The sequence below is a fragment of the Vulpes lagopus genome, chromosome X, assembly GCF_018345385.1.
Source record: "Vulpes lagopus strain Blue_001 chromosome X, ASM1834538v1, whole genome shotgun sequence".
NCBI lineage: Eukaryota > Metazoa > Chordata > Mammalia > Carnivora > Canidae > Vulpes > Vulpes lagopus.
Window position 1 is genome coordinate 42,185,168 of NC_054848.1, and position 13,628 is coordinate 42,198,795.

The 13,628-nt window shown below is 50.5% G+C and overlaps 1 protein-coding gene across 5 annotated transcripts in view; it reads right to left on the minus strand.

Annotated features, from left to right (window-relative positions):
- OTUD5 (OTU deubiquitinase 5) overlaps positions 1-12,901 on the minus strand; it is a 28,156-nt gene extending 15,255 nt beyond the window's left edge. The window contains exons 1-2 of one of the 5 annotated variants that reach the window (XM_041740953.1): positions 11,555-12,901; positions 580-673 (exon numbers count right to left, since the gene is read on the minus strand). In XM_041740953.1, coding sequence (XP_041596887.1) covers positions 580-673; positions 11,555-12,148 — 688 coding nt within the window. In that variant the 5' untranslated portion in view covers positions 12,149-12,901. The remainder of the gene's footprint in view (positions 1-579; positions 674-11,554) is intronic. The other 4 variants (XM_041740952.1, XM_041740954.1, XM_041740950.1 and 1 more) reach the window with 4 other exon arrangements.
- Between the last annotated feature and the right edge of the window lie 727 nt (positions 12,902-13,628).

The following is a 13,628-nucleotide window of genomic DNA, read 5'->3' on the forward strand; positions in this document are numbered from 1 at the left end:
GAAAAAGAGTGGGCAGGGTAGTGATGAAACAAGGCTGGCCATGTGTTGATGATTATTTTGAAGATGAATAATGGGTGTACACGAGAATTCACTATTCTTCTTTTGTGTAAGTTTTAAAAAATTCTATGATCCCAGGGTGACAGCAGTGTATTGTGGTTAAGAACATGGGCCTCAGACTAACCCAACCCAGAGACTTCCAATTCTACTATCTTACCCTGGGCAAGTCACTTCTCTGTTCTAAGCTATTTGTCTCTTCTGACAAATGGAAACCACAATAGTCCCTACTTTTACCTACCTTGGGGAAGAATGAAAAAAGGTTTCCTTTGGTGTCTGATAATACAATCTGTCCCTAAGTAACATTATTTTTATCACTATTATGGTTATTATTATTACTTTCACACCACTGCACTGCCTTATGACCAAAGGATAGAGGCCAGATACTAACTTGAGGCTGGGGCCCGGAGTCCCTGAATCACCAGTAAGCTCAATCCTCAGCAGTCTCAGAGATTACTCCTAATAAACACTAGAAACAGCTCAGGGGCAGCCCTAGGCCCCTTGAAGGCTGAGGCAGAGACTCACCTACAGCCCGGAAGAGACAGGCGCCGTCCTCCTTCATTTGCTTGATGATGAAGCCCTTCTTGTCTCTCAGGGCCTTTTCAAACCAGTGCTCCTGCTGGAGGAAGAGGCGGGGGTCAGCAACAGGAAAGGCCTGTACCCCCTCCCTAGGGCCCTGCCCTCCAGTTCCCAAAGGGCCTGGCTAACTGGCTGAAAGGACACTGGTCAGGGTCAAGTTCCCAGCCTTGCTCGACACTCCATGCATGTGGAGGAGGAGACCTTTTCTTTTAGGAAAGTAGTCATTGTGTGAGTACGAGACTTGATCCCAGAAGGGTCTCATCTGCTGTCTGACCCTGGTGACCATGCTGGGAATCCAATACTGGGCTCCCACAGGCAGCCAAAGGCCCAGACCTGGCTACCTGGGGATGGGGCAGGGAAAGAACTTGGCTGTATCTCAAAGAGTTTAAGTGACCCTTTAGCCACTTAGAATAGGGAAGCCGTTGAGGAGGGAATAACTGGCTAGAACCTGGATCCCAAGCCCTACGTATAGCTAGGGAATGCCAAGATATATTGTATAAAGCAAAACGCAAACATCACATCTCACTTATAACTGAACGCATTTAAAGTATACACATTTATGTATATGAATATAAACACACAAAACTTGCAAAGACCATACGACAAACTATCCTTAAAAGTTGGTATTATAGATGGTTTTATTTGACCTTCTTTCATGAGAGGTATGCAATCCCTTGTCCAAAATTCCAGAACTCCAAAAGCTTTGAAAACCAAAAGTCTCCTAATTCATTTGCCATCATAACCTGATCTGAGCTGGTGAGAACCTATTTATCCCACTTGAAGGTGTATATTCAAACATTATCATGCAGAAACATTCAGGTGTTCTGAGTTATGAGGTACTGCCACAGACCCCACCAGAGGTGTTATATAACACACAGTATACACACCAGGTGTATACCCAAAGGTTCAGGTGTAGTAAGCCTATACAAATGTGGATCTTCAGATTTAAAAAATAATGAAGAGGGATGTCTGGGTGGCTCAGTGGTTGAGAGTGTGCCTTCGGCTCAGGTTGTGATCCCGGGGTCCTGAGATCAAGTCCCACATCAGGCTCCCTGCAGGGAGTCTGCTTCTCTCTCTGCTTATGTCTCTGCCTCTCTCTCACTCTCATGAATAAATAATATCTTTAAAAAATAATGAAGAGATGAAGCAGCAGAAAAAAAAGATGTTTAGGGCAGTGAAACTACTCTGTATGATAGTTTTTAAAAAATATTTATTTATTTGAGAGAAAGAGCTCATGTGCAAGTGGGGGGGGGGAGAGGGAGAAGCAGACACCTCACTGAGCAGGGAGCCCCAATGTGGGCCTCGATCACAGACCCCAGGATCATGATCTGAGCCAAAGGCAGATGCTTAAATGACTGAGCCATCCAGGCACCCTCTGTATGGTATTTTTTAAAAAGATTTTATCCATTTATTTATGAGAGACACACACTCAGAAAGGAAGAGACACAGGCAGGGGGAGAAGCAAACTCCATGCAAGGAGCCCGATGCGGAACTCGATCCTAGAACTCCAGGATCATGCCCCGAGCCAAAGGCAGATGCTCAACCGCTGAGCCACCCAGGTGTCCCCGTATGGTACTTCAATGGTGGTTACACGTCATTATACATTTATCCAAGCCCACAGAATGTACAACACCAAGAGTGAACCCTAATGTGAACTGTGGACTTCAGGTGATTATGATGTGTCCTACATGAACACTGATTGTAATAAATGCACCACTCTGGTAGGGGATATTAATAATGGGGGAGACTATGAATGTTTGGGGCAGGGGTTATGTGGGAACTCCCTGTTCAATATGGGAACTCTTTTTTTCTTTTAAAAGATTTTATTTACTTATTCATGAGAGATGGGAAGAGGGGGGCAGAGAGGCAGAGACACAGGCAGAGGGAGAAGCAGACTCCATGCACGGAACCTGATGGGGGACTCGATCCTGGGTCTCCAGGATCACGCCCTGGGCTGAAGGTGGCGCTAAACCGCTGAGCCACCCGGGCTGCCTGGGAACTCTTAAAAAAAAAAAAAAAGATTTTATTTATGGGACGTCTGGGTGGGTCAGTGGTTGAGTGTCTGCCTTCAGCTTAGGGCATGATCCCGGGGTCCGGGGATCAAGTCCCACATCAGGCTCCCTGCAGGGAGCCTGCTTCTCCCTCTGCCTCTTTCATGAATAAATAAAATCTTAAAAAAAGATTTGAGAGAGAGCGTGCGTGCACACACACAAGCAGGGGGCGGGGGGAGCAGCAGAGGGAGAAGCCAAATCCCAGCAGAGCAGGGAACCCTGATCATGGCCTGAGCCGAGGGCAGAGGCTTAACTGACTGAGCCACCCAGGCACCCCAATATGGGAACTCTTGTTCAGTTTTGCTGTGAACCTAAAACCGCTCTAAAAAATTAAGTCTATAAAAAAATAATAATGTCCACGGGTCACTTAAAACATATTTTCCATTTCAAAACAAAACCAGAAGCAGCAGACCTTTCCTAGGCCCCTTACGCCCTCTCCTGGCCACAGGAAGAAGCCAAGCTTATCCAGCATCCAGGCTAGGGACCAGAAATCCCAAGCCTGCTCCTCTGGGATATCACCCTGCCCCAGGATTTACAGGATCTGGGCTAATGCTGACTAGACAGGGGAATCACTTCTCTGCAGGCCACTTTTCCCCAGCTCAGATGAGTGAAATTTCCAGCAGAGTAGGAAGTACTAGGTACGGAGGCTCTGCATGCCAATCCCAGCTGTCACCCACTTGCCCTGTGATTTCAGGTAAGCTACTTGAACTCTCCAAACCTCAGCTTCCTATCAAATAGAAGATAGGTGACCTACTTGATGGAGCGGTCAAGCTCAGAGGAGCTTCAGGGCCTGAAAAGGCTTGGTAAATAACAGGTCATCAGTCACAGAAGGGGTAAGACTAGCACAGATGGAGACCACATGCAACTGAGGGGCCCGCAGCAAGTCCCACAAGGGTGGCTGGACAGTAGGGGATGAAGGGGGGCGGTGACAAGGGAATGCCCAGCAGCTCCACCATTAGGGCCCACACCCCAGGAAGGTGTGGCTGGCTTTCCAAAGATAACAAAGGCACCTGAAAACCCTTAATGGGCTTCCATGGACAGCACAGAGACCATTGTTTGTGCACAATATTCCAGCATGTGCCTCTCCTGCCCTAGAGGCTATGGAATAGCACACTTCAGCCAGTTCCCCCCAGTCCATCCCTGCCCTGCAGGGACAGCCATCTCCCAGCCAGGGGTCACCAGCAAGGAAGCTGCAACTATGGCTACAGGTCCACACTGGACAGAAGAGAAGTTCTAAAAAAGGGCACACAGCAACCTCCTGCCCTTGAGTGGAGGGGAAAAAGAGACTGAGGGGGAATGGGATCAAAGAGGAGAGGGGCTCCTACTTATTCATCCAACAAAGGTTTACCAGGCAGCTGCTAAGTCAGACCCTGACTATAATAAGCCTGACAACAAGGACAGAGAAATGAACCAGACTTGGTCTCTACCCCCAGACAAGCTCACAAACTGCTAGGGGGGATGGGGAAACAGGGAAAGACCACACACGAGTGTAAGCAGGGCAGTGAAAGAGTTGAACACATAGTGCTATAACTGGGTAAGAAATCACTTCTGGGGACGCCTGGTTGGCTCAGTTGGTTAAGCGTCTACCTTCTGCTTAGGTCATGATCCCAGGGTCCTGGGATGGAGCCCGACGTCTGGCTCCCTACTCAGTGGGGAGCCTGCTTCTTCCTCTGCCATTACCCCCCCCCCCCCCACTTGCACTTCTCTGGTTCTTTCCATCAAATAAATAAAGTCTTAATCAAAAAAAAAAAAAAGAAAGAAAGAAATCATTTCTAGGGGTACCTGGCTGGCTCAGTCAGAGGAGCATGTGATCTCAGCTTGGTAAGTTCAAGCCGCAAGTTGGATGTAGAGATTTAATTAATTTAAAAACATCACTTCTGGGGATCCCTGGGTGGCTAGCGGTTTAGCGCCTGCCTTTGGCCCAGGACGTGATCCTGGGGTCCCGGGATTGGGTCCTGTGTTGGGCTCCCTGCGTGGAGCCTGCTTCTCCCTCTGCCTGGGTCTCTGCCTCTCTCTGTGTGTGTCGCTCATGAATAAATAAATAAAAGCTTTTAACAAAATAAATAAAAACATCACTTCTACCACAAAGCACTGGGGATGCGAACGGCCCAGCAATGAGAGTCCAGCACAGCTAAAAGTCCTGGGTAGTACTGTGCAGGTAAGTAGGGAGGACCCAGGAAAAAAAGATCAGCTCATATTAGCCAGATGCCTGCCCATGCCAGGTACCTGATGCAAAGGGTAACTTCATTTAATTGTTCTTACCACAGCCCAGGTGGCAGTAAGCATTATCCTCATTTGACAAAGTCAAAAAGAGCTGGGGTTTGGGCACCAGCAAAGCCTAGTATAGAGGCAACAGAGGAGGCCTCATGAGCCACAGCATGGAGACATATCGGGCATCCCATCCTGGGGAAGTCCTGGTTTGCCCCTAAAAATGAAGGAAGCCTGAGCATACCCTTTGCACTAGGAAGGCTTTGGTCCTGGGGCTGTCTGGGATTGGCCTGGATCTGGAGGCCAAACCATGACCCTAACCACTGGCTTTCGCCTTGCAGCCTTAAGGGCTTTGGGTCTGGCTGAAACCCTGCCTCTTCCTTTGGGAGAGAAAACAGGGAGATCATGGTCCTGTGCTCCAGGAAGAGTTTAGAGTCCCAGAAGCCCCTAACATAGTCTCCTCCTTCCCCCAGCTGGACAGGCGCCTCTGAGAAAGATGCTAACTTGGGAGCTGTTCAGCAAAGTGGCCCAGGAAGGAAAGGCTGGATGGGGGCTAGCCTTGCCATTGATAAGTTTAAGCTACATCAATGCCCTGGCCTGAGAAAGTCAAGTCCAGATGATGAATCTTACAAGCCCACTGCTGAGCCTGTGGGCAAATCCCTCCACGTCTCGGAGCCTCCACAAGGGGGCTGGGTAAAGCTGACATCAGGGGATCCCAGGTGCCAAGACTCTGCAACTTACTGATCCAAAGGCCCAAGAGAAGCTGAAGCACACTGTGGGACCCAATTGACTTAGGTTCCAATCCAGCCCTACCAATTATCAGCCATGTGATGAACCACTCTGAAAACTCCAGTTTCCCAAACTGTGAGGTGGAATAACAAGCTTCCCAATAACAGGGTAACTGAGAAGACTCAAATATTATAGGACTTTGCCCAGTAGGAGAGAACTTAATGGATTCTCTTCTCCCTGAAAGGGAAATAAGAAGTCTCCTATAGGAGGCCAGATGATGACCACCCAAAGAAATCAGTCCCTAATCCCTGGAACCTGTAACTGTTACTTAGTAAGGAACAAGGTGGACGCCTGGGTGGCTCAATGGTTGAGCATCTGCTTTTAGTTGGGTCATGATCCTGAGATTGAGTCCCACATCAGGCTCAGGGAGCCTGCTTCTCCCTCTGCTTATGTCTCTGCCTCTTATGAATAAATAAAATCTTTAAAAAAGAATAAGGAAGGGTCTTTGGGGGGTATGATTTAAGTCTTGAGATTGGGAGATTATTTTGGAGTATCTGGGTAGTACCTAGATGCAAACACAAGTGTCCTTAGAACAGCAAAGTCCTGACACAGAAAAGGAGACTGCACATAAACAGAGAAGATGGTGTGAAAACATGAAGAGGTTGGAGTGATACAGCCATGAACCAAGGAAAGCCGGTAGCCACCAGAATCTGGAAGAGTTCTGGATTCTCCAGAACCTCTGCAGCGAGTGCAGCCCTGCCAACACTTTGATTTTGGCCCAATGAAACTGATTATGGACTTCTGGCTTCCAGCACCATGAGGGAATAAATTTCTGTTATTCTAGACCACTCAGTTTGTGTCAATTTGTCACAGCAACCACAGGAAACTAATACAACTCCCTTGAAGCACTCCCTGGTGTGACCCATGAAGCAATATGACATGGTTCCAGTCCCAGAGGATCCACCTATCTAGCATCCCCTCAGGGAGAGGATCAGAATGAAGGTATCAGGGGCCTGGAATTCCCCCCTTGGAGTCTGGGAAGCTGCTCACCCTGCCTATCAATGAATGAGCTGTCACTGCCACTGAAAGGGGAGTGGCAGCTTGTGGGCAGATGTCTTCTTAGAGCCCAGGGCCAAGGTGTTTAGTATTCTGGCCTTCACAGCTCTGTCCCAGCAAGCCTGATGCCAAGACCACCCCTCTCTCCCCTAAAAACACCCAGGAACACTGGCTCAGTTCCATGGGCAGAGCATAGGCAGCCCATCCAATGAAAAACACAGGCACACTGCTAAGGAGCAACACAGGCTCTCCAGGGAGAAAGAATGGGAAAAGTACTCTGCCCCAAACCTACTGCTGGGCCACTGAGGGAGCAAGAGGAGGTGGGTTCAAAAATGAAGATTGTATTATTTGCAACAAAAAGAAAGTACTGATGCATGACACAACATGGATGAAGCTTGAAAATAATATGCTAAGTGGAGACAGATACAAAGAACTGCACATTGTATGATGCCATTTACATGAACCATTCAGAACTGACAAATTAATCGAGACAAAAAGTAGATTAATAGTTGCTGGGGACTGGGAGGTGATGAGGGGACTAGGGGATAGGGATGGTGCAGGGCTTCTTTTACAAGTGATGAAAATGTTCTAAAACTGATTGATCATAGTGATGAGCGCACAACTCTATGAATACACTAAAAGCACTTCAAATTGGTGAGTTCTATGGTGTGTGAAGAATACCTCATTAAAGCTGTTAAAATTAAACAAACCCGAGGGCCTATACCACTGGCAGGGGAGAAAGAAGCCAAACACTGCTTGAAAACTTTGTAGCATACCCCCATAACCAAAGAGCTTCACCTGAAACTTTCAAAATGGGTAGGGGAGTATGGAGCAGGAAATTAAGGAAGAGATCACAATTAGCTTCCAAGAAATGAATCCAACCTCCCTCCACATTGTTACCCATTTTAAGACTGGAGAAACTGAGGTGCAGAAAGAGGAAGTGCCTGAAGATATGGGACTCAAACCCAGATGGCCCAGGAAAGGACTACTTCCTGCTCCGAGACTCTATCTCCCAGCAAAGGAATCAGCAGATTCCTATATGCCAAAGCTTGCCTGTTACAAAGGATTCCAGGAGGAACCAGATGACCCTGGGGAAACTGCAAAATAATTAGCCAAGCTCAGAGGTGGGCCAGGTCAGGTATTCATACACTCAATAACCCTAGGGGCAGGGGTGGCCTTTGGGGGCGGGGGGGGGGGGGGGGGGGGAGCAGCAGCAGCTGAAAAGTCGGCCTAAGGCCATAAATCAGCCAAGCAGGGACTGTGGGGTTTGAACTCAGGCCTGCCCAGCTCCAAAGCCCAAACTTTTCCCACACTACAACCACAGCATCCAATAGGCTCCCTGAGAGGTAACCCCCAAGCTTATTCACCATAATACAACTGGATACAAAAATTACTGTCTGCCAACCCCAAACCTCACAATGAACAGACATCTATCCTGCCCACCAAACTTGGATGGTGGAGAGGGAAAAAGGGGGGGGGAGGTTGGGAGAGAAAGAGAGAGAGAGGAACCCAGATTTTCCTCAAAAGACACCCACCATTCTCTGTTACCTCCAGGTCCAGAGGGCTTTGGCTTGAGTTCCCTAAAATCCCAAAGCTAAATGACACTTCACCAGCTCCTTACCTGACCAATGAGGAAATGGAGACCCAGAAAACATAGACCTATCTATTCTGATTCATCCAGCGAAGCTCCAGCAGAGCCAGAGCGGGAATCCAGGTACCCTGGCTATAGTGCCAGGTCTGGCTTCTCCCATCACCTGAGCATGCATGCCCCCTTCTGAAAATGCTCTGTGGGGTCCTCAAGCTCAGGAGACTTAAAGCCACTCTTTTCACGGGGTAGACTCAGTAAGGTGGCCATGCCTGGAAAAGGAAACCCCTGACACTACCACCTCCCCAGCACTAGGACCTTCAGGTGCTCCTGAAGTCCTAAAGGAGTCACAGCATCTGAACAACCAGGAAATCTGAGTAGTCAAAACAAGGTTTCACCATCTGAGTTTCCTCCCAACAACTCCCTTCTTTCCCAGGAGATCTAATGGGCCTCCAAGAATACAAATGTCCCAGGTGACAGTTCAGGACCAAGACTGGATGGAGCAGTAGGAAGACTCTCCTCTCTTATCACCAAAAAAGTCCCAAGTTGGACAAGGTGAGGCAGGGAGAAGCATCTTATTCTCCTTCTGTTCTAAGAAGTGTGAAGACAGGAAAAGCCCTTCCTCTGTCATTGGGAAGACATCATGCAATCATAGAGCTTTACTTCCACGTTCTTATGGGAACAAGTATAAGGGAGAGAACCTAGAAGATGTAAACAGGGTGTAAGGAAATGTCTTTCTAGTCACCATGGCAGCACACAACCTTCTTCCTTTATGTCTTCGGACCAGGAACATAGCACTCCCTATTTCTGTGAATAAAAGGCAGACTAAACCAACCACGAAGAGAAACAATTCCTGACCCTGTCGGCCCAGACAATTTATTCTAGCAGTAAAGGATAGAAAGGAAGCAAGGACAGACAAGGCCCAAGACAAGCTCAAGACAAGGCCCTGGCCCCTGTGAAATACAGAAAGATTTACCGAACCAAGGGAAAAATAAATATGGGTAGAGAATTTCCCTGGAGTGGGGATGTCCCTGGGAAGAAAAAAGCTTGTTGAAAGGAATTCAGGAAGATCAAAACATTTCCCTGGTCCTGGAAATGAGAAGCAAAGAGATGGATCAGGGAGAAATGCAAGAGTATCTCCTAGTTCTTCACGGGAGGCCTCAGCCACCATGTCCCCAGTACCTGACAACCTCCTCATAGAAAGTAGGGAGATCTTCCTGGCCTGAGGGGGCTCAGGTAAGGCGTTCTTATTGCTATGAAGAGCACCTAGGTCTTTATGTTCAATGGGGGAGGTCTCAGGCCACACTAGAGAGGACCTCATTTCCCTCTCACTGGTAAGAAAGGATTGCCTGGTTGCAGGGGAGGGGGACAGAGCCTCATACCCAAGTGGGGGTATGGAGGACCCCTCAGGCCCCTCCCTAAGGTGAAGGATCTCTTGTCCCTGAGAAACTTAGTCCCGTGGGAAGAGGCTCTTCCTCAGAATCCCATCTTACCCATGTCCCAAGGAAAGTGAATAGTTCTCAGGATTCAGTTCACAAGTAATCTGAGGCTCAAGTCCCCAAAGCAAAATATATTATGTACCTTAAAAGGCCCCTGTACCTGGGGTACCCATACGTGATCTGAAGTGAGGTGAACTTAGTACTCAGGGCAAACTCAAGTCTCAGGTCCTAAGGTGGGCTGAGTTTTCTCACACACAGGAGAAAAAGTTTAAACTCTTGGGGGAGACCCGAGACCCTATTCCCCAGAGACTTAGGGCCCAAAGTGGAAGGAGTCTTCCTGAAGTGAGAAGCCCAGACCTCATCTCTATAGAGACACACCAGTCACTGGGATATGTATGGGTCTCTTGTCCTTGAGGGCAAGCTCAAGTGTCCCTGGTGCAATGGGTCTCAGGCCCTGAAGGCAGACTTGGATCTATGGGCAGGCCTCAGGCTCCACCTCTGGGACTCCACGCTACCATGTCTCTGAAGAGTTTATGTGGCTACAGTTCCTGAAGCAGAGATCTTCTATCCCTGACAAGAAGCTCAGGCCTTTGGAGCAGGGGGTGCTAAGATCCCTGTTACAGGGGGAGAAAGGGCTGTCACATACCCAAGCTGTGTTTCATTCCCTCATAATCAGGGTAGAAGGATCTCATATCCCTGTGTTTATGTGTGTGGAGGGAGTGTCTCAGACCACCCAAGGAGAATACTCAGACACCAATCCCTGATTAAAAAAGGACCTCTAAAGACCTCACCTTGCCTGGGACCTCTGTGTGGGGGGTATCCATTTCCTGAAGAGGCTTCAAACCCCATCTCTGTAAGCCCCAATCCATAAGCATGGGGAATCTTAGCTTCAAGTACCCAAAACAATGAGGCTTATTTTCTTGAAGAAAGGTTCAGGCTGGGGAGGTTGGGGGACAGAAGAGCTGAAGGCCTATTAGTTAAAAGAAGCTTCAGCTCTTAGAAATTCAGACTCTTGGCCCCAAGGAGGTCTCGGACCACTGAAAGGAAGCATATACCCTTATCGCTTAGAAAGGGATGAATCTCATGCACCTTAGTAGTTTCTGGTCCGGGTGTTAGTTTTGGCCCTTGTCCCCAAAGGGAATCTTAACTCTCTCGAAGAAATTTTATCTCCCTTAAAAAAAATTCAGAAGATCCCCTTCTCTAAAGGAAATATATATGTGTGTGTACATCAGGCTCTTGATTCTAGAAGAGGGAGTCTCAAGCCCTTGAAGGCAGACTTAGGCCCCTTAAGGAAGTCTCAGACTCCGACTTCTGCGTGGTCCTAGGCTGTCTCCCCGAGAAGGAAGTGGGGGTGCTGTCCTGTATAAATGGTCTCTCAGACCCCTGAAAAGGGTTTAGGTATCTCGGGGATGCTCAAAATTATCCTGAGGTCTCTACCTTACTTGTGTTCACACAAGGAGTCGTCTTAAAGACTTATCCCAGAAGAAAGGAAATCTCAAGGCATCAAACACACACCAGGTCCCCCAGAGCCATGAGACTCCCCTCTCAGGAGGCATTCCCACCTACTGGCCGTACGTGAGCTTTCAGGGCCTGGAGTAAGGGCTCCGGGTTCCAGAAGGGACCACAGACTGCATCGGTAAGTCCGCCATCTTATCTGGGGCTTCTGATCCCCAAGTCCTTGGTAGGGGGCGGGGAAGAGAGTGTCTCGAGCCCCTACCATCAAAGAATAATGCCAGGCTCCGGGAGAAAGCATAGGTCCCTTGGAAGATCTCAAACAGCTTTCCTTAGGTCCCCACCCAGTCTGGGCACTTCCATTCACCATACCCACTCACCTGTCACCCCCAGCCCATTACCTGCTCGACGGTTGCGGGGTCCATTGCCTCGATGCGAGCAGCAGCCGCTTCATACTCGTCTTCACTGTTATAACCTGCGCCGACCTCCTCACGCTCTGGACTGCCCCCTGCAACCGCTCCGACCCCGGGGGCTTGACGCCGACGCTTGCTGTGGCCCGGCCCAGAGCAACAACCGCCAACGCCTACCGCTCCGCCCACGCCCACCACCACGCCCGCCGCGCCCACACCCGCCGCTGCTGCGCCCAGCGCGTCGCCAGGACCGCCGCCGGGACCAACAGGGCCCCCGCAGGGAGGAGGAGAGGCCTGCTGTGGCCGCGGACCCGCCACGGCGCCAGGCGGCACGGCCAGCGCCCAGCGGTGAAGCGCTCCCGGAGGCCCCGGTAGCGGGCCCTGAGGCGGTGGCGAGGCCCGAGGACGGGCCCCCACGACGCCCGAGTCACGGTCGCGGTCGCCGCCGCCCACACCCGTGCCGCCGCCGCCCACGCCCACACCCCCGCCGCGACGCGGCGCCGGGGGCAGCGGCCCGGGCGGCGGCGGTTCGTTGGTGGGGTCGGCGTCGGGAGGCGGCGGCTTCTTTTTGGGGAGAATAGTCATGGCGGCACCGCCAAGTACCCCCCAGCAAACCCGGCGCGGGGCACGCTGGGAGAGAACCCGGATGAGGGGGCTACTGTGGTGCGCGAAGCACGACGGGATCGGCGAGACCCGGATAAAGGGATTGAAGCACCGGTTCGAGAACTCTCGGTGGCGCACGGGTCACGCGGCAGGAGAACCCGGATGTTAAGTCCTAGATGAAAGCACCGCGGCGAGTTTGTCGTAGCCTTCTCTCCAAGTCCAACAAGCTTATTGCTACGCTCGCTCGTTCCGGACTGCTGCTTCAAAGGAAACAGAACCAAAACAAGCACCTCCTCGCCCCGCCCCCTCGCAGGTTCTTGAACTACCGGGTGGGGCCCGGGGGCGCTGCGCACGCGCGCCAGAGCACGGCCCCGCCTCTCGTTCGGAAGTACGTGGGCAAAATTCTACGCCGCCGCCACAACAATTGAGGGCACCAACCAATTGAGACGCCTGCGTAGGTCCTCGATGACGCCCACGGGCCAATCAGATGCGAGCAATCGCCCTCCCGAGCCTTCGGTCTCAGATTTCAGTCAAAGTCGGTGCCTCGGTTCTTTGCCTTTCTTCTTGTTCACTCCGTCACACTCTCTTCTCTTTCCAAGGCTCTAATTCGCAGGCAGCGGTACTACAACAGGGCAGCGTGGCCGGCCCTGCGCACGACAATTTTGAAAGCGCTTCCCCTGCCAGGCTACTAACTTGGCCGCAGTCAGCTGGACTGACTGGAAAATATCAACACTCCCAGAGCAATAGCACTCCCCTGAAACGTCAGTTCCGGTCCCACCCACCTGCAAATCCACATCCAAAGGAGAGGCGGGTGCCGCTTCACCCTGGCAACAGGCCGAGTTCTGCGGTGACTGGTTAAGATAGGCTGTCACTCACGTTGGACCGGCCAACCCTGGGACAGACCTGCCTCGCGAGGACCTTGGGTGTTTGGGAAGCAGACACACCTTTGGCGCCGCAGCGCTCTCGCCCTCGCGTTGACCTCCCCGCCCCTGTGGCTAGTGCGCAAGCGCGGCACAGCCTTTCCGACCTGCCCTCTTGACCCCCCTTCCTCCGCAACTAAGTTTACCTGGATGGAGCAAAAGTTTATGAACCAGAGCTGTTACCAGCCCCCCTGGCAAGGGGGTTGGTAAAATCCGTGGTATTTGAGCGGTGGGAGAGCTACAAGCAAATCGTAGCTCTGCCTCTCCTGTGTGACTGATCTTTGGCAAGTCATTTAACACCCACCCCATCTGCAGTTTTTCAAAAAAATTTTTTTGTTTATTTTTTTAGCAATCTCTGTACCCAGTGGAGCTGGAACTCACAACCCCTGAGATCAAGAGTTGCATGCTTTTAGGACTGAGCCAGTCAGGGGACCCCATCTGCAGTTTCTACTTTTCTGTAACATGGAAGTGGTAATTATGACTTAAGGATCAGAGATGAATGCTTGTAAAGGGCCTAGTGCTGTGTCTAGCACATAGTAAGT